General features: G+C 38.8%; 1 protein-coding gene across 3 annotated transcripts; it reads left to right on the top strand.

The window, feature by feature from the left end:
* Positions 1-1247: 1247 nt before the first annotated feature.
* On the top strand, positions 1248-13277 carry LOC135214451 (uncharacterized). Of its 3 annotated transcripts, XR_010314344.1 has the most exons (3): positions 1248-1576; positions 9330-10990; positions 11406-13277. XR_010314344.1 is itself a non-coding variant. In XM_064248750.1 (2 exons), the coding sequence occupies exons 1-2, from the start codon at positions 1375-1377 to the stop codon at positions 10169-10171; spliced, it is 939 nt and encodes a 312-aa protein (XP_064104820.1). In that variant the 5' UTR covers positions 1248-1374; the 3' UTR covers positions 10172-13277. The 3 variants fall into 3 exon arrangements, 2 of the variants coding, with proteins under 2 accessions (XP_064104820.1, XP_064104819.1); XM_064248750.1 differs by having other exon boundaries at positions 1248-1471; positions 9330-13277; XM_064248749.1 differs by having other exon boundaries at positions 9330-13277.
* Positions 13278-27197: the final 13920 nt, after the last annotated feature.

The raw sequence follows: 27197 nt of genomic DNA, 5'->3' as shown, positions 1-27197 counted from the left end.
TATCTGTCAAATATAGATGGAAGCAAATTATCATTAATAATCGGCTTGTGGAAGGCTGTTGAATGTGTCACATAAATTGTTCATAGAATAAGTAATGGTTGATTCATTTGAACACTGATGAATTCTGGTTTAATAGTACTTTTGAGAAAGGAGAAAAACTGTCAGATATAATATACACTATAAAACTGTATGGAATAGGAAGTTCCTCAAGCAATGCATTGAGAGTCACTTTTCTTTCATATATAAACAAATACCCTACAGGAAGCAATTGATTAACTTATTATTATTATTATTATTATTATTATTATTATTATTATTATTATTATTATTATTATCGTCTTCGTAAGGTTTATGGTACTGGAATATTCAGTTCGCTTTTCTTCATTCGGTCTTAAATGATGATTAATTCACATACGATTAATCCACTGTTAATAAAGAATGATTTTTTTTAGGTGAGGTGTTTAATGTCACCGACATCAAGGCCGGAAGAGCGAGAGGGAAGGAGAAGATGAAAGAAAAGAAAAAAAAAAGAAGTGCCATAATAAATATTTTTTCACCGACGAGAAACGGATAGTAGTAGTAAAAGCAGTAGAGATTTGCCTTTGCAACGGCTCCAAGAAATAGAGAAAACGAAATCCATTCAGACAAAAATGTTGACCTAATAACAATGACCTTCACTCCTGGCTGCCTGGCTTTAGTAACACTATCCCAGGAACCACAAGACCCTTAGCGAGCGCCGCTCAACACCAGATGTCTGACGGAATCGGTTACGTGAATATCTATTAAGTAAATCTTCGGTAATCTCCGGTTTGGGATTCCCCTACACTGGCAACGAAAAATGGGGAACATCTCTCTCCTTCTTCCCCTTCCTCACTTTAATAGCAAAAAAAATCTTCAACATAGCTTTCTTGCCTTGTTTAATGTTCTCTCTCTCTCTCTCTCTCTCTCTCTCTCTCTCTCTCTCTCTCGCTTACAATACGTCCTGTCCGCTAAAGTCATGAGCAATACAGATCGCACTATAAACTGACACAGTCTTAGCTGATGACGTCATGTTCAGGACGTCGTTGGTAGCCTGGAGAGAAATGCGTTCTTGTCGAGGAATCCCCGAACGTCTGTAACTTCCCCGGCTGGGCTGACTCGACCCCCGAAACGTATGCTGCTTTTTGATAGGTATTGTTGTATATTCTACAGCATATATATATATGTGTCCCTCTGGCCTCTTCCATTCATAGACGAAACTTGGCTCTTTCCGAGAATAGACAAAAAAGTTTCCACAGAGTGCAAAGTGACCCAACAACTCTTGTTTGTGAAAATACCCTAAGCCGCTGGTGTTTACAGACGACTCTCGTCGAACCCCGACAGGACCCGACTACAATGGAAGGAATCTACCGTTACCAAGACACCGAGGAGGCAGAGACCCAGTCGAGCTCGCTGTTCGTGCAACGCGCAGAGGCTGTGTCAGTGAAAGAAGGTGAATTGACTGACGAGTATATAGTGAACTTGATGCATGAATATGTGAACAGTCAACCCGAATTTGATCTCTTTCACTTACTAAAAATCTCAGATGCAAAGTCAGGTAAACCTAGTTGCGGTTTGGTTCTTCTTTTCTTTTATCTGTCATTTCCGTTTTATTATTCACAGATTAAATTTTGTTATTAGAAGTTCCTGTTTGGTATTAAGTGAGCATCACTCACAGACACAAATCTGAGGTGTGTTTGAGATTTGCTTGGGTCTTTCTACTCCAGGGAGCCTTTTCTCTTCAGAGAGAGAGAGAGAGAGAGAGAGAGAGAGAGAGAGAGAGAGAGAGAGAGAGAGAGAGAGAATGTTCCACGTGGTTTTGCTTACTCCGTGCATGTGCAAATTTTGATAATTTATTGTCCTCAAATTTGGGTATTTTTGTTGAATCTTCATCAAACAGTACATAAACTGATGTAGTCCTCCGGTTGTTATATTACTGCCTAATGCTTTATTCACTGTCATACATATTCAAAATGGTTTAACTGGTATTATTCATGATGCATAATAATTGTGTGATATTAGAACAAACTATAGCTTTTAGGAGGCTCTGGTTTCATCCTTTAGAGAAAATTATTATTATTATTATTATTATTATTATTATTATTATTATTATATTATTATTATTATTATTTATATTATTATTATTATTATTATTATTACTATTATTATTATTATTATTATTATTATTATTATTATTATTATTATTATTATTATTATTATTATTATTATTATAGTATATATGAAAAAAACAAAAGCCGATAAATTTCAAAGCAAGTTTCCACAATATGCAACTTACGAACATAAAAGAGAGAACAACCAATGAATTTGAATCAACAAAGAGATAAACAAGTAAACAAATAGCACAAAGATAATCAGAATATCTAAAGCATGGCACTGTGAGACTGTAGTAACCTCTCTTCAACTTACGTCAATAATAGTGATCTACATATTTCAAACATCTAACTCACCTGGTAGTTATATATATAGCTTACGTCCCCGACGTCACGGCAGAATTTCAAAACTCGCGGCAATCACCGATTGGGTAGTCAGGTGCACCACCTGTGCGCCCTCTACTCAGGTACGTAGAACCATTCCAACTATTCCTCAGATCTTCCCTGCCGCCGCTACGGTGACATCGTGTTTTTTGCAGTTGTTTTTGGTGAAGTACACTTTGGCTTTGGCTTTCGCTTGATTTGGATTTTGGATTTGGACTTTTCTTGACTTATTCAGATATTGTTGGTTTTGACACTTGCTTTTTTTATCTCTCTTTTGATAATTCTCAACATGACTGACTCTGCATCGAGTGTGAGAATGTGTGTGAAAGGTTGCAAGACTCGGCTTGCTAAATATTCTATAGATCCTCATTCTATTTGTACTAAATGTAGAGGTAAAGTTTGTGAGTTGGGTGATAGGTGTAATGAATGTGTGGACTTGCCTGAAACTAAATGGATTGATTATTACCGCTATGTGCGGAAATTAGAAAAGGATAGAATAAGGAGAGCGAAGAGTACTATGCCTCGCTCATCCAAGGATAATCAAGGGATAGACAGTTCTCTATCTATCAATGTACCTTTTGATCCTTCGCATGTAGTAGCAGTACCAGATCCAAATACAGAAGCAGGTAAGAGTCCAACATTGAAGGACATGATGACAGCCATTCAAGCCCTTGGACAACGGGTAGAATCCCTTGCAGAGGATAGGGAGAAATTGTGGGCTGATGTGAGAGATCTTAAAGTGGCTAGTGATTTAAAAAGTGCAAGTGTAGTGGAGGGTGTGCCCGCTCGGACCTGTCGTGCTCCTAGTCCTAGACCTCTTCCAAGCTCACCAACCCCTGTGAGAAGGAATGTTGACCGACGAAGGGAGGCGAGAGGTTTTAGCTCCCGAGCGGACGTCCCCTCGAGCATACCTGTAGACGAACCCCAGGACGCTCACCCTCGCCATTGGAAAGGCGAGGTTAAAGTGTTTTCTTTGTCGTTTGAAGACGCAGTACCCAGACAGGGCTGGCGTCAGACTTCGAAATCGAGACCCATGAAAAGACAACATCCAGTAGAGCAGGACGCCGAGCGTCAAGAACTGCCAGGATGTAGTCATTGGAGCAGCACGGAGCGCTTCCCTTCCAGCTCCGATATTTGCTCTCCTACCAAGCCAAGACGCAAGATGTCGCACAGTCGTCTCCCTTTCGACTCCGATGCTTGTTCTCCTACCAGACTGAGACGCAAGATGTAGCACAGGCGGCTGTCGTCTTTAGTGGGAGGAAAGGAAGTATCGGACAGAGAGAGGCTTTCGATGCGTGCTGCAACTCCTGATCGCTTCCATTTCGACTTCGATGCTTGCTCCCCTACCAAGCTAAGACGTAAGATGTCGTATAGGCGGCCGTCGTCTTTGGTAGGAGGACAGGAAGTATCGGACGAGTGTATGCCTTCAGTTCATGCTCCAGCTCCTCCTGCGGATTGGCGTTCTCCTTCAGGACGTTCATCTTTCACTGAACATGATGAAGAGAGAGAGATTGAATTTGCGGCTTCCCCAGTTTGTCCCCAGCAGCAAGAAGCTCCGCAGTTTTCTTTACTGCAAGATGTGCAGCAAAAGCTCTCTTCTTTTATGCAGGCTTATCAGCCTACCACAAACAAAGAGGATGCCAAGCAAAGCGTTCGTCATAAACTTGGACGAAAAGCTGGACGCCAGGACGTCATGCTTCTTAAAACTGGACACCAGGAAGACGACAGACGTCAATACTCTCATCAACATGACGCAGAGCGTCAAGGCCCTGGACGCCAGGAAGCCAAGAGTCGACATCAGGATGCCAAGCGTCAAGATTCTGGACGCAGGACGCCAGGCGTCAAGTTGCTGGACGACAGGACTCCGTACGTCTAGAGGTTAGACGCCAGGACGCCGAGCGTCGAGAGGCCGGACGCCAGGAAGCCAGGCGTCAAGATGCTGGACACCAAGACTCCAAGCATCAAGAAGCTGGACGACAGGACACCGAGCGTCGAGTGTCACGAAGCTGGACACCAGGACGACAGACATCAAGAGGAGGTCGAGCGTCATGATTCTCGACGCCAGGACTCTTGCAGGCGACAAGAATTTTCTTTGAAAACACCGACGAAACATGACATAGCGACGTCGGTTATGGGTAGATCGGAAGAGGGTAGGGATGACTCCCCCCCTTCTCCTTTTGGTCCGTTAGAAGACTTGTCCGATGATGAAAACCAAATGGACTTACAGCCTTCGTCTGACTTGAAAAGAATAATGAAAGTTTTCACGGAACTTTTTCCGGAGCGCTTTTTTCCAGCTGCCCCTCGTTCCCCACCTTCAGAGTTCACTCTGGGAAAGACATCTAGGAAGTCCGACTTCACAAAGATGGTGTTGTCACGTTCTTCGAAGAGAGCATTGAAAATCATGAAGGAATGGATGGACACGAAGAGAGACCAAGGAAAGGCAGTTTTCTCATTTCCTCCGGCCAGATTAGTGTCCAGATCTAGCATCTGGTACAATACTGGAGAAGCTCTCGGTCTGGGAGTTCCCGCTTCTTTTCATGGGGACTTCTCCAGTCTTGTCGACGCTTCTCGTTGGACGGCCATGGGAAAGACGAAGGTTTTTTGGTCTTCCTCCGAGATGGACCACCTCCTCAAAGGGATTTTTAGAGCCTTCGAGGTGTTTAATTTCCTAGACTGGACTCTGGGATCGTTGGGGAAGAAATTAGAAGCCTCCAAATCTACCGACACAGAAGAACTAGTTCATCTTATGTCGTGTATAGACAAAGCACTTCGAGATGGATCTAACGAACTTGCTGCTCTTTTCTCGGCGGGAATCTTGAAGAAAAGGGCTCAATTGTGTTCTTTTCTTTCAAATGGGGTCACACCCATTCAGAAAGCCGAGTTACTCTTTGCCCCCCTTTCCACTCATCTTTTCCCTCAAGAATTGGTTAAGGAAGTCTCTTCTGCCTTAACTCAAAAGGCAACAAAAGATCTTATTACAAAAATAGCAAGGAAGGTCTTACCATCAAGTTTTAGTGCTCAGAAACTTAAAGAATCTAAACCTCTACCTCGAGTTTCTCGGCCTTTTCGAGGTAGATCCCTCAGTAGAGGGAGCACAAGACTGGTGTCAAGGGGTTCTAAGAAAAGAGGCTTCAGACAAGGGCGAAACAAAGTCTGACAACAATCCTCTTCAGATAGCAGTAGGAGCCAGACTTTCCAACTTCTGGCAAGCATGGGAGGAAAGAGGAGCAGATCCCTGGTCGATTCAGCTTCTCAAGGAGGGATACAAAATCCCTCTCTTGAAAAAACCCCCTTTAGCAGAAAGACCGATCGATCTGTCAGCGAGATACAGAGTGGAAGCCAAGATCCAAGCATTACAACAAGAGGTTTCTATGTTGCTTCAGAAGGAGGCAATAGAAAGAGTTCAGAATCTGGAATCTCCAGGGTTTTACAACCGCTTATTCCTGGTTCCCAAGAGTTCGGGGGGATGGAGACCCATACTGGACGTGAGTACACTGAATGTTTTCGTGAAGAAAACAAAATTCACGATGGAAACAACGAAATCAGTTCTAGCCACAGTCAGACAAGACGACTGGATGGTTTCGTTGGCTCTTCAGGATGCTTACTTTCACGTCCCTATCCACCCGAACTCCAGGAAGTTTCTTCGGTTCGTTTACAAGGAAGAAACATACCAATTTCGAGCTCTTTGCTTCGGCTTAAACACCGCCCCTCAAATATTCACGCGTCTGATGAGCAACGTAGCAGGAATGCTACATAAAGATCGTATCAGGGCCTTGCTGTATCTGGACGACTGGCTTCTCAGAGCCCACTCCTACAACTGCTGTCTGGAGAATCTTCACAAGACGATTTGGTTATCGGAGGACCTAGGCCTTCTGATAAACCATCAAAAATCTCAACTGATCCCATCCCAAGAAATCTTGTATCTGGGTATGAGGATTCAGAGTCAGGTTTTTCGTGCTTTTCCGTCCGAATTGAGAACGAAACAAACCTTAGAAAAGTTGCAAAAATCCCTAAGGAAACAGAAGTGCTCCGCAAGGGAATGGATGAGTCTGCTGGGGACCCTTTCCTCGCTAGAACAGTTTGAACCTGTGTCCTCTTCAATTCCACCTCAATCGGCATTGGGACAAAAGAAAGACACTAGAGGCAAAGTGTATTCCAGTTTCGGACTCCATGAAAGACTGTCTACGGTGGTGGAACGACCCCGTCAAGCTCCAGGAAGGCCTTTCCCCAAAACAGAGGAACCCAGACCTAGTGTTGTTTTCCGACGCCTCGGACTCGGGATGGGGAGCAACACTGGGAAAGCTGGAGGTCTCGGGCTCCTGGAACAATGAACAGGAAAACTTTCATATCATTCAGAAAGAACTAACTGCAGTTTTTCTAGCTCTCAAGGAGGTCGGAAGTGCAGTGCACAACAAAGTGGTGCAGGTCAACTCCGACAATACGACGGCGTTCGCCTACATCAACAAACAAGGCGGAACCCACTCCGAGTCCCTTTACAAGACGTCAAGAGAGCTTCTTCTCTGGACGAAACAGAAAAGCGTGACATTATTGACGCGCTTCATTCAAGGGGAGAAGAATGTAAGAGCAGACATCCTGAGCAGGAAACATCAAGTCTTGGCGACAGAGTGGACTCTCCATCAGGAAGTCTGCAAGAACCTGAGGCGAACCTGGGGTCGCCCATGCATAGACCTCTTCACCACAGCGCAAACGAAGAGGATGGGGACTTACTGCTCTCCAATCCCCGATCCCGAGGCAATCCACATAGATGCGTTCCTCATGAATTGGGATCATCTAGATGTGTACGCCTTCCCGCCATTCAAAGTGGTACACAAACTGATGCAAAAGTTCGTGTCTCACGAAGGCACCAGGATGACTCTAGTAGTTCCCTTCTGGCCGACAAGAGAGTGGTTCACAGAGGTACTGGAATGGATGGTGGACACCCCCAGAAGCCTTCCGTAAAGAGTAGATCTACTCAAACAGCCCCACTTGGAAAGGTATCACCAAAACCTACAAGCACTTCAACTAACTGCCTTCAGACTATCGAAAAACTCACAAGAGCTAGAGGATTTTCGAAGGAGGCAGCTAGAGCTATTGCAAGAGCAAGGAGGTCTTCCACCATAAAGGTATACCAATCCAAGTGGGAGACTTTTAGAGGATGGTGCAGGGACAACTCCGTTTCCTCTTCCAGTACCTCTGTGACTCAGATAGCAGATTTTCTGCTATACCTTAAGAAGAGGCGTAATTTTTCAGCTTCTACCATTAAGGGTTATAGAAGCATGCTAGCAGTGGTCTACAGGCATAGGAACCTGAATTTATCGGATGATAAGGTTCTACAAGACCTTTTTAGATTCTTTGAGACCACTAAAGAAAAACTACAATCTTCACCAGCTTGTAATTTGGATGTAGTTCTAAAGTTTCTCATGAGTGATAGGTTCGAACCTTTACAGGAAACATCATTAAAGGACCTCACCATGAAAACTCCCTTCTTGATAAGTCCAGCAACAGCAAAAAGAGTCAGTGAAATCCAGGCCTTTAGCAAAACTGTAGGTTTCAGACAGGGCAAGGCTATCTGCTCTCTGCAGCTAGGATTCCTGGCGAAGAACGAACGCCCTTCTCAGCCCTGGCCCAAATCGTTCGAAATTCCAAACCTGTTGGATCTCACAGGTGAGGAAGCAGAAAGAGTTCTTTGTCCGGTAAGGGCCTTGAGGCATTACCTGGAAAGGACGGGAAAATTACGAGGCAATTCAGAGGGGCTTTGGTGCTCTGTCAAAAAGCCCTCTCTGCAAATGTCAAAGAATGCGTTATCCTTTTTATAAGACAATTAATTAGGGAAGCACATTCAGCAATTAATGAAGTGGATCTCAAGCTACTAAAAGTTAAAACTCACGAGGTTAGGGCCGTAGCAACCTCGGTAGCTTTTAAACAAAATAGATCCCTTCAGAATATCCTGGACGCAACCTTCTGGAGGAGCAAGTTGGTATTTGCGTCGCACTATCTTACTCAAGTGCAGACTTTGTATGATGACTGCTACACACTGGGTCCGTTTGTAGCAGCCATTCAGTAATAGGAGAAGGAACTACTCTTTAAAAAACCACATATACCAATACTCTGTTCTTACCTTGGGGCTATTGAAATTTTTTATGGTTGTTTGTGGAGACTGGACGCAGTCTTCCACAATCATTGATCCTTAGTCAGGTGGTCAACTTGTTCCTTGGTAGCGCCCGGAACAAGGGTATTGTAGGGAATCTAGTCACATAAAGGTTTGACCGGTTGACAGTCTCCAAGAGGTCTTCAGCCCCCTGAGAGGATCGCTGGATCTCATAAGGAAAGCAGACATAATGAATCAGGATATCATTGAAGTCAGCTTCCTTAACAGGTACGAACCCGTAAGTTTGTTTTGATTAACTCTTATGTCAGTTCCAACGATGATAGCTGTCTCTGACCCTCCACCAAAGGTGTCAATCAGCTATATATATAACTACCAGGTGAGTTAGATGTTTGAAAATGTTATTTTCATGATAAAATAAATTTTTGAACATACTCACCTGGTAGTTATATATATAGCTTATGTCCCCGACGTCACGGCAGAATTTCAAAACTCGCGGCAATCACCGATTGGGTAGTCAGGTGCACCACCTGTGTGCCCTCTACTCAGTACGTAGAACCATTCCAACTATTCCTCAGATCTTCCATGCCCATAGTCTCTAGAGGGGAGGAGGGTGGGAATTTAATTATATATAACTACCAGGTGAGTATGTTCAAAAATTTATTTTATCATGAAAATAACATTTATCATAGTGTTGACTTCTGTTCCAGGTGTCCTCGACATTACAAGAGAAATGACTCCCCAATGGTGGGACACGCGGGACCATGGAAGTGGATCTCCAGCGATAGTTCCTACTCTCGAAGTACCTGAAGAACTCACCGACCCACAACCAAGCGTCTCTCCTTACGCTACAATAAACTATCTATCCCCTGAAGGAGTTTATGCAGAGGAAGAGATAGCTAATAGCCCCAGGTTGACGTTCTCTGATTCTCATATGTCTGAACATCATCTCAAGCCTTTTCCAGACCAGAGTCACTGTAGAATGACACGACCAAGGTCTCCATCAGGCATCTATGAAGATCTTACTCAAGCAGAATCTTCATCTGAAGTACCTAGTCACTCTCTCCCCTTACCAACCCCTATCTTTGCTGGGGATAACTTTGTATCCCATGAAAGCCAGGACCCACCAAAGAAAAAACGTGGTCGAAAGCCAAAATCGGAAGCAGAAAAGGCTGCAGCCCTTGAACAACGGCAGGCAAAGAGAAGTAGAGTCAGAGTGTACGAAGTTGAGAAACCTTATGAAGATAAGGAAATGGAGAGAAAACGAATAAATGCCATTAATTCAAAGAAGCATCGAGATCAAGAAAAGCAACTGAAAAAGGAGATGGAAAAACAGTTTGCTGATACCGCCATCGAGAGAGATATTCTGAAGCAACAAAATGAGGAACTGCAGAGAAAGCTGGATGCTGCATTGCAGAAGGTTTCAGATACCGCTAATGAACGAAATATCCTAAAGCAAGAAAACGGGCAACTCAGGAGAAAGCTAGATGTTGCACTAAAACAGCTTGAAGCTTTTAAGAAGCAGTATGGGTTTCCAAGCGTTCTCACTTAGAACATTTCCCAAAAAACTGGCTTAAGAAATGAATCTTTGCAGTTTGGTGTCTGATTTAGCTGTCAGTTTGATCTCCAGATCTTAGGGGCAGGAAGAGGTGGCGACAGAAGTCCTGATGCCCCAAAACGAAGTCTCTCTAAGACCATGTGATAATTTTTACACCACGATAGCAAGAGGTCTACTTCCTTTTGCAGTCTTACATTCGTTACTCATTCCCTTGAAGAGCAAGAGGTCTATGTCCTTTTGCTTATAAATACTTACTTGTCAGCACATCTAAATTTCATATTTCCTCACCTGACATAATATCTATCACAATACTAACTCACATTCTTACGTTCAGTTAACACAGAAAGGGAATTGGTAAACCCCTTATTCGGTTTTGTTGTTCAAAGCGGTCCTTGTGTCACATATGTGATATCAATTTTTATATAGCAGTGATCACAGTTTTCTTATATTCAGTGTAATCGTGGCTGCTTCATAGCCAAATAAATAAGAAATTATTTCATAACTAGCAGTGATGAAATAATTTATGTTTCAAACTCGGTATCCATTGCATCTGATGACTACAAACATATGTTTCAACTCATTTCACTAAAGATTTTGTATTTTATCTTTTCACAGGTGCTCCAGATATCTCTGGACAAAGACAGCTAGTTTGACAAATGGCAGTAAGGAAATTGGCGCGAGTATGCAAATGCTGCACTAGCTGGTGACTTCGGCAGTTGTAGACTCTGCTTCCAAGAACACTTTTCAGAACCCAAACTAAGTTGCTCCTCAAGAACGCCCATCATTTGAGTAAACTTCATGTTCTATCTTTCAGTGTGTTGCAGTTCCACGGTTATATTTGGTAGTGACATAGATTTTATTATCATTGAAAGTTCCACACACAAAGAGAAAAACAAGCCGGTCAAATTTTAGGTTTTAACAAAAAACATTTTACAGTAATACAGTAGCAAATGATAGGAATTATTGATAAGAGATATTTGACAAAACCGACATTTTCTGACAATAATATAAGTAAAGATTGTAACTGGTATTATTCAGGTCTTCTAACTTATATCATTCCTTAAAGTATTGGGTTATATTACTTCATTTTCTGTTGGACTGATTTCCGTAATTTTTCCAAATTCCCTTAATACCATAAGTTCATCTTGATGCACATTTATAATTCAGAACTATTCCATGTTTTTTTTAAGTCGATTGATACCTATTTTGTTTATTTTTCAATTTCTAGAGCCCTGAAGCATTTTCAATGAAGATTCAAATTAAGCAGAGCCCCAAGACAATACATACGGTAACTCCTGCAACATGGTTTCCACTTCAGCATCTGATTATTATTTAGCCAAAATAAATGCATTGATCCTGTAACTAAGCTTGGTAGTATAAATAACTTGGGAAAAAGGGTTCCGGAGCATTTTGAAAGTTTGATGGTTAAGACTTCCAGAGCAAGCACACCAGACCTGGCACAGATGCAAAGGTGCATTGATGTTGCAACAGATAAGATGTCTGATTTATATTTACATCCCATCTTCAATCTTTGCATGTATGCATGCAGAGTAATATGGACAACTGAACACACGCAGGGCTGAGGCTTGCTATCAGTTAGTATTTTTTTATTTAACTAAATAAAGGTGTGTATGTATGCTGATAGGACCTTTAGTCATTTATTTTAAAGTTGATAAGTGCTATGGATTAGGCAGCTGTCTGGCTACTTACTTGAGGCTATGCATGGGCAATATTTGGCATTTTCATCAGTTATTTTATTACTGAAATTTAGATATTGTGTCTTAATTGGTGTTCTAGGAAACTATTATGGGGTATTGATGAGAATCGCCTCTGACAGTTATAAACTAATAGAACCTATTTCTTCCCAGTGAAGATATATACCCTTACTATTCTTAATATCTGGATGCCGGGTATGTGGAATGGTGAGTATTTTGCATATTTTCATTTGTTTTCTTTAACCGACATTGCTTGGAGCATGCAGCTATGGCGTCACTTACTCAGACACTTTGCTCTGTATAAATACTATCACATAGCATTTATAAACTTCTAAACTTTTTAATTTTTGTTCAAAATGTTTGCAATATCTAATTCATGTCTGCTTTGTGGGTTTGTTGTATGAAAAATATATCTGGTAACTGGTGATATCCTTTTAAAAACTTTGCCATAAAGCTTGTGTCACACATTGGCGATTTCAAACCGCGAAATTTTGCTCATTACGACTCCACTACGCTCTCATTACAACCAAATCGCCATAAATCGGCATAAATCGTAACCAAGTTCCAGAGTTTGACAACTTTGCGCCAGTGACGGCGACTATGCAAGGTTGCCTTGCATAGTCGCTGTCATTCCACGACTACTGTCAAAAGTTGCCATGTCATGGCAACAATTTCGTAATGGCCTCTCGACTTACGACATCTGTTTACGCAAGTTGTAACTACCAATGGCGAGTACTTGACAAACCCACAACATGCGGAATGGGCTGCGCAGAGCGTCAGAATGTGTCAAGTGGGTCGGCAGGCTATAAGCATAGTTCAAGGAATTTATTGATTACCCACAGCTGCTCGGTTTTCAATTTTGAGTAGAATATATTTTGTATTCAAGATTTTCTGTATTATTGATATCATTTGAGAACTTCAGATATAACTAAATATGACAATGAATACAACTTAAACGAAAATATATTCAATAATATAAAGATGAAATGTACATAATTTTTCAACAGAGTTCATTGCAATAAAATCAAATTTATTAGCAAGTTCTGAAGTATAAGAAATTAAAAGGCCTTTTCTATTTTGAGTAAAAAAATATATATTGTATTAAAGATTTTCAGTATTCTTGATATATTTTGAGAATTTCAGGTATAGAGAGCTATGGCACTGAATACTACTTAAAAGAAATTATATTTGTTAATTATATAAATATTTTACAATTTGGATTTTATTTAGGAAATTTATATAGTTTTTCAACATGATTTTGTGAATTATGAAAAAGCATTTTTTATCGTTTTATTATGTCATTGATTCCTGCCAATGAACGAAGCCTGCAGGGGTACGTAATCGCGAAGATGACCTCATGTGTCACCGAGTCCTCTCGATCTGCCTCACTCATGGCAGTAAGATTATATATAATATATATATATATATATATATATATATATATATACTATATATATATATATATACATATGTATATATATATATATCAAAATTAAGTTGTGCAAAACACAAGCGGCCAACACCAAGGAATCGATACGATCATGAAGAAAATTTATGGCGGTTTGAAACACCCTGAATCTATGGGAGATAAACGGAAAATATTGATTTAGTTATATGGTGGCATCCATGTTCACGACTCTACAATCCCGTTACGTAAGCCGGAATATTGCGTAAGTAAATCGCAAATAAATCGTCAAAAATCGTCACGTCTTCATGGAACTCACCGTCCTGTAAAAACTGTTAAATGAGTGTGTGGCCTAAATCATCAGTGGCTTGCGCATACGTAAATATGTAACCTCATCTCATCTTGCGCAATGCTGTTGTAATGGTTCACTGCGGAAGTCGTCATGGAGTCGATATCAGCTGACATTTCTTTGTTTTAGTGAGCCTAAGACCCGCGACTAGAGGGGCCTGATCGCCAAACACAGCCTTTACGACTGTTGTGGTCTGAAATCGTCAACGTTTGACCCAGGCTTAATAGGCATGTTTGTCTCGTTCGTATGTTTCAATAATGTTCTGCCACACTAATCGGAGGTGCGCTCTGAGAAGCTTGTTACCAATATTAGAAGCAACCAGGACACAATTTCCATATAATATATATATATATATATATATATATATATATATATATATATATATATATATATATCTATATATATATATATAGATATATTATTATATATAATATATTTTATATATATATATGTAGTGATTGTGACTTTACACGCTTCCAAAATCAATACTCGATCACAATGTCCCTGCTTGGGTAGTTTTCCTTTTTAAATGAATATTGTTTGACTTATTATGATTTCCTTTTGTTTTGCTTAATTTATACCGTTTGTAAACAGTGAACTTTTTAATGCATGTATCTTACTACATTAATAAATACATTTTGGTAAAATTTACTTTAATTACATACCTAATCGTTTATTGGCTGACTGCCTATAAATAGATGAATATGTACTAGAAATTGGAAAAGGAATTCCAATTTATGTTAACAGTAAAGATTAATGGTCCGCAAAATGCGTCTTAATTAAGGAATAACCAACACCTTGCTGTGGGTTAATCAAGTCAAAGGCTGACCTCACTGGCGATGATCAAGAGAACCACCAGAGCAGGGGGCTACAAAGTCAAGAATAAATATACCAAAAAAAAACAACAACTTTAAGAATAACTAGTCATTTCATGATAGAAATACACTTTTACCTGGTGTGGATATTTGGCCAAAGGCTGGAGTAGTACTGAAAGGTAAACATCTGAAGTGATTCATTGCCTCTCGTATCAGACTGTTAAACAGTTTAAGTGTACTCATGTGTCAACTGCATTTTGAATTTCTTTATGGTCACCCATTCAAAGAGCTAATTAGATCACAAATTGCTTAGTGAGATCTAGGTCTTTATTACACACACACACACACACACACACACACACACACATATATATATATATATATATTATAATATATATATATAATATATATATATATAGATATATATATATATATATATATATATATATATATTATTGTATGACTCACCACTGAAATGAACCCCGGATTTTCGAGTGAGAGTCCAGGGCATTAGCATTTTGGGCTTTGGGCACAAAAGACATAAAAGTTGTAACCTGAGTACTAACGTGCCCAAGGTTTATCCCGGGCAGGCGACTGGGGCCTAACTTACCAGCGAATTTTACCCAACTCCCCGAATTAGAGTCATTAAAGTTATGGCGCAATTTGAAGTACTTGTAGCTTTGTAACCATACATAATAGAATTAATCTGTAGAATAAGAAAGCTTGATAGTCTCGTTCTTCTGTTCTTGTGAAGCTTTATTATTTATTTTATTTAATAAACTCTTTGTGCTTAACATGGGCATCAACCCACCTCCGCCATGACAGCCGATTGGGACGTTTGAAACATATTTATGAAAATTTATCACGTCACCATGACAGCATTTCATATACAGACACATTGCGCTACAAATTTCATTAATATAAATATAGAAAATGTCACGGTGACTTGATAAATATTCATAAGTAGCAACAAGTTTCAAATGTATCAAACGGCTGTCATGGCGGAGGTGGGTTGGTGCCGACGCTAAGTGCAAATATTTTATTAAATATTTGATAAAACAAATAATAGATAAAACTTCACAAGAACGGAAAAACTGACACATCAAGCTTTCTACCACAATAAGTAAATGAAAAAAAAAACGTGAATGATTTTTCCTTATTCCTGAGAAGTTTACCTGAAGAGAAGATCAAGTAGAGACTGATTCACATTCTAGGTAAATAGATGGTAGGTATCTGTGACTTCACTACGAACTGCTTCAGAAGAAATATACCTATAGCATACATGTATATATGTTACCGCAATGAAAATTGAACAACGGAGTGCAATATCTTTTGCCTTTACTCTAAGGCATTCTCAAGCAAACGACATACAAACGAATAAAGAGAGTGAGAACTGCTTTGCAACAAAACAAATAAGATCAAAGGAGTGTAAAACATTTAATGCATGCAAAGGTTAATCTTCAGATGAAGAACAACTGACTGGGTTCACCAAGGAGAGGCTAATAATATTAGCATGGACTACAGAGAACCTTTAGTTAGACCTTCAGCAAAAGATCTCTTAGGAACTTTCTATTAAAAAAAATGCAGTCAGGATTGTATAGAAATAGAGTGAAATTAATATTTTCATTTGTCAGCTTTATTACTGCAGATTCCGAAAGGTTTGTAGAGACAGTTATTCTTTTACATCTTATTTTATTCTACTTAGGGACCAATTAATTCTCTTGTGATTTTTCACTTTGGTGTACAAAAAGAGAATTATTCTTTTGGCCACTTAGAAACTTATATTTTTCTTGATCTATTGAGATATTTAATTTTTACTCGTTAAGCCTACTTATAATCAAAGTTCATGCATGGGATTTTATAAACAATGTAACTATGCCAAGCATTTTTTACATTAAAGTTATACGAATAAATTTACGTAGAATATTTTCAACATTGAAATGATGACCTCAAAGCCTTCAGAGAAATCAGGCAAAGTTGGTCCTTTTTCTTTCTTTCTCCATTTCACTTTTGTTGTTTCATAACTTTGCTGCTGCCTGCAGCGGTTTCTTGTCTGTAGATTACCTTCAAATATATATGATTTCCTCATGCCCTAAAGAGAGAGAGAGAGAGAGAGCTCAAATATATTTTTGGCGGAGAGAATAAAACGATTTCGGAAAAGAGCCACAAAAGCATCGCAAAATTTGCAGTGGAAAGTTGAATGCAAGAGCTAGAGAAGTAAAGAGAGAGATAGTAGGGCTGTTAAGCCAAAGGATTGTGCACTTTGTGATAAAAAGATGAAACTCTGAGGATATTATCTTTATACCAGTCAAAGTACAAAGTCCCCAACAACTCATCGACACTTGCCGCCAATATGCAGAGGAAGGAATATGACATCCTATACAACGAAACCAAGACTAAGTGCATGTCGCTGCTCCCGAGATCGGTTAAGCATATTGCAGAACCCCAAATTTTCCTCGGACACCATCGGCTGGAATTCGTGCACGAATTTCCGTATTTGGGTCATATTATCACGGACGACCTTAAAGATGCGGCAGACATAGAACAGAGGCGTCGTAAACTATTTGCAACTGGCAACATGATTGCAAGGAGGTTTGCCTTCTGTCACAGAGACATGAAACTGCTGCTCTTCCGCTCGTATTGCTACAGCATCTATGGGTGTTCCCTGTGGACGAACTACACTAGGTAGACTGAGACGTATCACTGTTGTTCACGATGCCATTTTGAGATGCCTCAAAAACACTCCTCGCTACCATTCCGCCACACAGATGTTCACAGAAAACCACCTGGACAAGTTAAAAATCATTGTAAGGTGAACAATGTCCAGTCTGGTAACCAGAGTGAGAAACAGCAGCAATTCGCTCATACAAAGCATCCTAAGTAGTGAGGCTAAAAGAAGATTATTTAATGAAGAATGCCCTTTTCTCTTTTGCAGGTAAGAGGTATGCATGAGAAAGGCTTGGCATAGTGGTGGTGGATGCCCTTTTCTCTTTTGCAGGTAAGAGGTATGCATGAGAAAGGCTTGGCATAGTGGTGGTGGACTGTATAATGTGTGAATGTGCTATAGATGTAGTGCAAAGTAGATGTCGATAGTGCTGCTTACTAAATTTCCATCTCTGCTTTCAAGATGTCAAAACAATACTTTCTTGTAAATACTGACCTGCCTGAAGAATACAAGAAGCCAAAAACACAGGCAACTGACTGGACAACACGTGCACTATGTCAAGATGTGGCTAATTACTCTGTCAGAGATGGTGTTCAGAAAACTGAATTTGTGGTCAAGGAGCAGTATGATAAATTTGTAGAGGAGCGACTGGTGAAATGCTTAAAGCCCATCACAGACCTAATCCCAAGGAGCAAATTTGTAATGCTCAGTTCACCTGCAAAAACTATGCAAAACAAAAGATGCAGCTGTCAGCACTGAAGAATGACTGCAGCCTTTTCTCAAGGTTGTACATATCATGTCAGGATCAGAGGGATATCTTGACCAATCCTTCAAACATGAGAACAAGCCAACACCATCATCCTTATCTCAGGAAGGAAAGATCAGGCTTGGCACAAAGGCTGACCTTCTAAAATGCCCTCTTGAAGGTGATACTGACTTGCTCAAGGACTAGGCAGTAGATGCATCCCCAATAAATGGAGCTGGTGCTGTGCAGATGGTAAATCCTAGCACAGCTAAAACCTTCCAGAATTATACAGATATTGTGTTTGTCCCTATCTTCCCTGCTACAGAAAGCCACGAGACTGGATATCATATGGGATATCGATGTAGCAAAAGAAAGAGAAGACGAGTACCAAAGAACTGGAAGGACCTCTTGTCTAATGCTGAAAACAAATGGAACTTTTCATGTTCCTGAGCCAGCAAATGATAAAAATGACAATGGATGATGGGAAAGAGGAGTATGCAACAAATGGAACCAGAGGCTGACATGACAAGCCTGCAGCCATGCACACAAGATGAAGCTGACACCAGGCTTTTCCTTCATGCAGCAGATGCAGTGAAGAAAGGGCACAAAAATGTTGTGACTAGGACAGTCGACACAAATGTAGTTGTGCTGGCTGTGGCACACTTTATGACTATCCATCCAGGTGAAATGTAGATTTGGTTTGGTACTGGACACTGCTTCAAGCACATCAACATTGGCCAAGTAGTCCGCTCTCTCTCCCCAGCAATATCTACCACATCACATGCGGATGCGATACTACAGCGGATGCAATACTACATCAGTATTTGGGGCAGAGGAAAGAAGACTGCATGGGACACAGTGTGTGTGTATCCTGAAGTGACAGAGGCCTTCAGAGAAACGCTTAAAATGCCAAGCAGTTTGGCAGAGCTTTCACAGTCACATCTTGAGCGATTTTACATTCTCATGTACGATAGAGCTAGTGACATCATGGATATAAATGATGCAAGGAAGCATCTCTGCTTGGAAGGGAAGAACTCTTGACAATCTACCCCCCACAAAGGCTGCTCATGTGCAACATGCAAAGCATACTATGCACCAAGCCAGTGTATGGAATCAGGCACTGGTTCTTGACCCTCACCTGCTAAGTCCCTCAGACTGGGGCTGGGTAAAGGAAGAAGATGGATGGTAACCTTTCTGGAGCACTCTGCCAGAAGCATCACAATTCTGCTATGAACTTCTACACTGTGTTTGCAAGAATAGATGTGTCAATCGTTGCAAGTGTAAAAATGCGCATCTGAAGTGCACATCACTGTGTTCATGTTCTAGGGATTGTTCTGAATAAAACCTAGAGTAAATGTAGCTATACTTACTGTACACTTGAAACAAATTTCCAGCATCATTTGCTTCTCTTGTGTATTAGAGTGAGAAACATTATTACAGTTTCTTGTGACCAATAAAATACTGTGCATCAACCCCTGGCGTGTGGAATAATCATCTAATATGCTAGTTAGCTGTGTCTCAAGTGTTGGTTAAAAAAGATTAATAAACTAATAAAATACAAGACTGACTAAACACTTCATAGTACATGTTACAAGAAAATCGGTATGTAAGAGAATACCCAATGTGTGACATAATTTAGTGATTGTTGCGAATTATTCCCTCGCAACGGGGATTACTGGTTTGCCAGGTGGTATAGGGAGGATAACCTAGCCTCTGGCACAGACTTCGATCCCCAACTCACAGGAGTAATGAAGATGGTGGCAAGATTTTTTACAAATTTTATTACAAAAATAAACGATCTCATGTCTACTCTTACAATACAGGCAAAAACAATACATCCCATTTATACTTCAAAGATACCCCACTATGATATAGCTGACCACGTGGTCCTTAAGGGAACACTGGCTTACTTAGCAATTACACAACTCACATTTAATAACAAAGATAATGACAGGAATCGGGAAACGTGAAGGAAATACACTTTAGTAGACTTACGGCCTCAGCCAAGTGCAGCTTGACAAATTCGGAATAGGTGGGTAATGATCTCCCGGTGAAATGAGAGCTCAATCAAAACATGTCTTACCTATAATACGCTTTGGAAAGGAAGTGACTTCAAGTGAGACCGGCTCGTTGTAGCTCGTCTTGGCAGCCAGTTAGGTATTTTCTCAGTCAAGGTTTTACTTAATTTAGCATTACTATGGCAACCCCAATATAAAGTATATTTCAATACAAAATACAGAACAAATTCCCACCACTCTGTTCAACTGCCAACCCAAAAACATGTACAAAATACATTAATCAGAGAAGGAACCATAATTTTTGCTGCCTGCTTTCCTCCAGATTTCGTGCTTGGAACACGACAGGATCAAGTCGAGGGAAAATGGTGCGCTCATTTTTTCACGACAGTGATTTTGGCAGCCATCTTGGTGTTAAACATCAAGAATGAAAGAGCATGTTAGAAAACCATAATTTAAAACTTTGAATGACTCAATTCTGTCAAGAGAGACCAATGTTATGCATGATCGAAAAAAATTGTATTTTTTACCTTGATTAACCTCTCAAGGTCATACGAGGTCAAAATGAGAATAACTCCATGTCTAAAAATAAACTTTATGGTTTGGATATCCTGAAAGTTGGAAGCTTTTATCAACAAAGTACATAATTCTTCAAATATCTGGGGCTTAACCGCTCTACTAAAAGAGATAAAGCGGAGAAGAGTTTTGTATACGTATCAGAACAATGGAACAGACAAAACAATAATAAATAGATATGAGCAAATTGTTCTGTCCACGTAGTCTACAGGATGTGAATCATATGTCTCGAACGATTTGGCTAACTGTGTTCTGATATGTGAATAAAACTTTTTCCTTGCTCTCTCTTACTCACTATGTCTCTCTCTGGATCTTGTATTTAACGATAACGTTTTACTAGACAAAATACCAGTATTACTGCTACCATTGCCAATGAAGCTTTGCAGAAGGTAAGCGTTCCACATCTATAAACAGAATTAATCACCAGTCCATAGGCCTGCACCTTACTGTGCCACTGCGCCATGGTTTCTATGACGTCACAACACCCTGACCGTCTCTGGGTTGAAGAGGATTCCTCTGGAAATAGAACTTAACATGTCAATGACGAATAGGAAATGAGTGCTTGATGTCCTTCAAAGTATCATTGCATGAGGATTTCTTGTAAGATGTTCCTTGCAATATACAAGGACCTAAACATGGTACTTCAGTGGATAGAATATTTTAAGTAATGTTTATCATACAGGTTACATTGTTAACATCATTCAGTCTCTGCAAGTATTTGATCGTGAAGTTGACATATATTATTCATGGCATTTCGAGGTGTTCATGAAGCTCAGTTAGCGAGGGGAATAAATTCCTATGTTGAAAAGAGATTTTACATGGTAGAAAATCAGTCATGATATATAAAACCTTAGTAGCATGGATGTGTATCAAGTAAAATTCAAGAGAATTTGCGGTAAGAATTTCTATAAATCATTGTGGGAGGTGCTGTCTGACCATACGAGAGAGAGAGAGGATACAGTCTGAAATTCTCCTTCACTGAATAGGCTGCATAGGGTGAACCCAAAATCTCTCTTTTTCGACTTTGCTTTCTTTCTTCCTCATCGTCATCAAATGCAATGAGGGTTATTGCCAAATCGGCTTGAGAAATGTCACACATCCTCCATAGCCAGTGGAGAGACTTCCACTGGTGTTGAAGGAGAGGAAATGTTGGGACCGAGAGCGGAGCAAGAGCAGACAACAAGAGCAGACCGGATGTCTGAAGCCACCAGGACTGAGAGCGGAGCACGACCGGATCCAATGTGGCGAAAAGAAGAAGGTGGGTGGAAGTAAGCAGGCAGCTGTGTTGCGAAGTGAGAAATTCAATGTATATAACTGTCCTAATGTTACTTGTAGAAGTGCATTTCCTAGTCTCACTAAACAATATTCTTATAAAATTAGGTTTGCATAATAATACTCTATCATTGTGCCAATGAATTGAAAGAAAAGAAATTACACACAAACACACACATGTGTATGTATATATATATATATATATATATATATATCTATATATATATATATATAAGTATGGAGACAGGAGCAATCACTCAGGGACAGACATATTGGAGTAGGGAGACGCGTTCTGTCTTTCATCCATTTATTAGCGCCGACGTTTCGTATCAGCTTGATACATTTTCCAGGCTGAAACGATTACACATCAATTACGTATAAGTAAAAAGATACACACAATGTTTACCAACACCAAAATTAAAAACCTTTTAAAAAATTAAGAATAAAAACAGAATAAAAACAGAAACACAGAATAACAGTGAAAGGGCTAGGAGCGAATACAGAGAAACAAATTAGCTAAAAATAATAATAATAATAATAGATATAATAATAATAATAATAATAATAATAATAATAATAAGAATAATAATAGAACGAACAAGACGCCTACCCACAGCGGTAGCGGAAGGAGAACTGATACGAAAAATTGTTATGGAAGGGAGTGTAAACAAAACAACAGGTAATTAGGCAATAAACAGTTGGGTGGAAGACGATTGGTGGTTAAGAGAAGGTACAGTTAGCTTGATTATTATTGATTCAAGGGTGGTTAGTTCGTCTATATGTCGGGTTCTTCCTACAATATTAAAATGACTGGCATCTATGTGTGTTTTGCAACTTTTACTGTGATTTCTTATGTAACATTCAATGAATTTACACTAACAACACTTTGTTTTCTTTGTTTTACTTATTTTACTCTTTCTGTATTCTTTGTTTTTTCATAAACGTGGGGCAGTGGGTAGGGATCAATTAGACACATGGCCAGGGATTTAAATTCTCCTATCTTGTCTATACCTGCAAGCGAGAGAGAGAGAGAGAGAGAGGGCGGGGGTGGGGGTATAATGCACTTCAGGCACAATGAGCAGCATGCTGATTCACATTGAAAAATCCTAACAACGAAATCTCTTTACGACATTAGATGCGACAATTTACACTTGGAATTCACAAAATATGGCACTTATTTTTGTTTTACACTTGGAATTCACAAAATATGGCACTTATTTTTGTTTTGAATTTACTCCCTAAAACATATATGCTTTATGCAATAGCACATAAAAAAAGAAGATAAGGTTAAATTTCTCTCTCTCTCTAGTCTATCGGTATGCACGTGGTTCTGATATCAGATTTTATACACCCCTAACAAGAATATCTAGTTCTACACAAATAACTAGAAAATAAAATTTATCTTTTTTCTGTTGTGAGAAGTGGGATACCTTGTTTTACGCTCGCTCATAAAAATATTAAAAGGAATTCAGATTAGTTTCTTTCGTAATACCAGTTAAACGATCGCTATGACTGGAAATGAAAATTAATTTTCACACAAGACTGGAAATGGTCGCCATTTTGTTATGACCTACTGGTGCCTTCCTTGCAAATTTAGTCTAACACTCTTAAAAATGTCCTTTACTGGAGGGACGAGAGTTATCACAAACAAATCTATGGCAGAAGGCCGATATTACTGACAAAGGAGGAATTTACATAAACTCTGGACTCTAGTTTTAAATGAATTATATTTACATTAAGTTACAGTAGGTCTAGGAACTGATGAGGTGGTTCATTGTTGATCCACCGGAAACATGTGGCTGGGAATAAACCAGACACGAAGATCAGAATTTGCACAATACAGGTTATTTCAAAGCAAGCCTTATTCCAAAGGGTTCCCAATTTCTCCCACAATCAGGCACGGTGTTTGTCTCAAAGAGATTGCATTCTAGTGTCAGTACTAAGGCAAGGAAGATGTGTGGGAATGTTACACAGTACTTGCAATTAGTATAAAACATTACAACCCACACAAGGGGCATGAAATGACTGGGAGTTTATACAGAAAGGACTATTACATTACTTGATTTAACTAGGGGATGTTTACTACCATCACAAAGGAATTAATCACAGCATTGAACCAAACTTGGGGCGAGTGAGAAGCTGAACAAAGAAGGGGGGAAAGTCGCTTTAGAAGAATGGAAATGAAATACAGACAGGAGGCAAAACGATTCCCTGACTACACTTGAAATTACATCTCACAGTACCTGGAAATCCTGGGTTTGGTAGTCTTCTTATCTGCTGATATTTCTGTGCACTATGAAGGCATAAGAACACTTGTGGGATCCCCCAGGGAGAGCAGGGGAGCAGAAGGGGGCAAAGTGGAGTCTGCAGGGCTTGAGAAAGTCAGCGTCTCAGCTTACTGAGAGTGTCTGAGGAAGTTCTGAGGCAGAGCGACTGGTGCTCTGTCCTTTTAATTAAAATCTCACCTGGATAATCCCTGCCCTCATCCAGGGTTCACTGTGGAGAGTAAACCCAGAGCAGCCAATGGGAGCAAAGAGGGTTTTGGAGAGAATGGAGGCTTCCAGGTCACAGGGGCAACTTGCATATAGGGAAGAATGAATGAATCTGGTTATAAAGAGGTATTACATTTCCCTGGTTCTGGCTTAAAATCCTGAGATATATTATAAATATATATATATATTTTTTAAAAAATTAAATATATATTATATATATATATATATATTATTATCATACATACATACATACATACATACATACATATAATATATATATATAGATATATATATTATATATATATATATATATATATATATATATATATCTATAATATATATATACATACATACATACAACTACCATTACATACATACATACATATATATATATATATAATATATATATCTATATATATGTATATATATATCTATATATCATATCTATATATATATATTATATAATATATATATCTCAAGCGAATACTACAGGAAAAAATAGCAGGCAGAAATTTGTAGCGTAGTGATTTTGTCCTTTAATTGGACATTGTCAAGGCATAAATGTGAAATAGTTGAAAAGAAAGTTACAAGGAAAACAAAAAGATCAAGAATACCACATGGTTAATTGCCAAAAAGGTATAAGTCCAAGAGATAATCCAGGATAATCCGAGATCACACAATCACGAACTAAAACATACTTAACCATAAGAGAAACGGAAGCTTATCCATACAAAGCCCAAAAACAATCATATAACTGAATATAATTTGTTGCTTATATTTATCTACAACCATTTTAAATATGGTGGCATCGAATTTAAACAAGCCAAAACTTAAATTTTGAACACTTCTGTTATTTGATTTGATGAAACAAGATTCAGTGATATTCCTTTTAACTGTGTCACTACATGGTATTAGGGATCTTGCCTGACTCCAATTAATAGGATGATCTCAATCTCTCATATGTACGAATAATGCATTCGATATTTGACCATTTCTCACTGAATATTAGTGCTGCTTGATTAGTTGTGAAAGAGATTTTCCAGTTTGCCCTTAATATATTTTATCACGCTTTTTACAAGGAATTTCATATATGCAGCCAGAAACATCTATCGGAGAATTTTTTATTACTGAAAACAACATTTATATTGAAAAGCTAAAAAACTCTAGGAATTTCTAAAAACCTTTCATCATACGGTAATTTGAGAATGTTATGTTTATTAAATTTACTAAACTTAAGTTTGTCATTAGTTAAGTAAAATGTTTTTCTAGCTCTTTTCTATGTTGTTGCATCTACAAAAGCCCTCGGGTATTTAAGTTTCAAGGCAATAGCATAAATGGTTTTAATCTCAGCGTCAATAAACTGCGAGCTACCGACAAGCAGAGCTCTTAAGAACATCCCAGAAAAAAAAAAGAATTTATTCTTTTGATGGTGATTGTTGGAATAATAATAAACAAAAGAGGCAATGCTAGTTGATTTTCGAAAGACTGCAAAGGTGAAATTTCTATCATTTTTATGGACTGTTACTTCAAGAACATTCAAATTACAATTTCTTTCTTCCTCTACAATAAAGTTTATAGAAGGGACTAAATTATTGAGATTAATAAGGAATTCTTGGAGATTTTCGCGAACTGGCCAAATACAGAAAATATAATTTACATACCTAAACCACATAACTTTTTTGGGGAAAATTCTTAGCAAGAGTTTTGTCTCAAAAACTGCCATTTAAATATTGCTAAGGACAGGAGATAAAGGATTACCCATAGCCATGCCAAACCTATGTACAGAAAATTCACCATTAAAACAAAATTTACTATCTTCGATACATAATCATATAAGACTAATGAGGTTTGCTACAGGTAAAGGCATATAACTTTTTAATTCTTCTTCCAAAAATTCAAGTAAATCATATAGAGGCACTTTTGTAAATAAAGACAACATAAAAACTAACCATATTAAAATCAAATTTGAAATTTAAAGTATTCAATTTGTTTAAAAAGTCAACGCTGTTTTTTATATTCGTGTCAGAAATGTTTTTTACCAAAGGTGTAAGAAGTTTTACAAGCCATTTAGATAAATTATACGTAACTCAGCCTACCGAATTAATGATTAGTCGGATAGGGTTATTCATTTTATATTGTGACTAAACCATATTCCGTTGTATTCCACATAGGAAAATGAAAAAGTTATGTGTCAGAAAATGCCCAAAAGTTTCGTCCTCCAATGGACCTCTTCTTGGACCTCTTCTCTTTCCTTAACAAACGCTCCAAGAAGAGGTCCATTGGAGGACGAAACTGTTGGGCATTTTCTGACGCATTCTTTTTTCATTTTCCTATGTGGAATACAACGGAATTACTATATCTTCGTGCCTATGAATCTTACCAGTACTACTAAACCATATAAATAAGGTAGGGAGGAGCACTGAGTTGTGAACTGTTTAATTAAATGGTCCAAGACCTTTAGAATGGATTCAATTAGTTTATTAAAATGAGAAATAAGAGTTCACTGTCTTTGTAGGATCAGACCTCAGTTTCGTATAAGTTTCACTATCATTTAATAATGACAATATTTTATTTACATAGTCACTGCAGTTCATTATTACCACTGCATTAGATTTATCTGTCTTTGGTACTTGCACAATTTCGTCTTTTTTAAGGGTTCTATAAGCCGGGAGAAATCTTACGGGTACACTGCGGGAGAAAACGTGATCAGAGCACCATACACAAATATTGATGTCCTAAGGGCTTAAATTATGAATAATTTTTTCCAAATAACAAAACGATTTTGAGATATCGACATCAAAATTATTAAGATCATATTGAGAAGCAACAGTACATAAAACCTCCCTCTTGTTATTGGCCTTAATGTCAAGATTTATGGACTTGGTGGATAAACCATCCTTTTCTCGATACCACACTAAACACCAAGCAACTTTACCTTTTTATCAGTCTTAACTTCATTCTCTGAATCTGA

The sequence above is a fragment of the Macrobrachium nipponense genome, chromosome 45 (genome assembly GCF_015104395.2).
Source record: "Macrobrachium nipponense isolate FS-2020 chromosome 45, ASM1510439v2, whole genome shotgun sequence".
Classification (NCBI taxonomy): domain Eukaryota; kingdom Metazoa; phylum Arthropoda; class Malacostraca; order Decapoda; family Palaemonidae; genus Macrobrachium; species Macrobrachium nipponense.
This window is presented reverse-complemented; position numbering and strand designations above follow the sequence as displayed.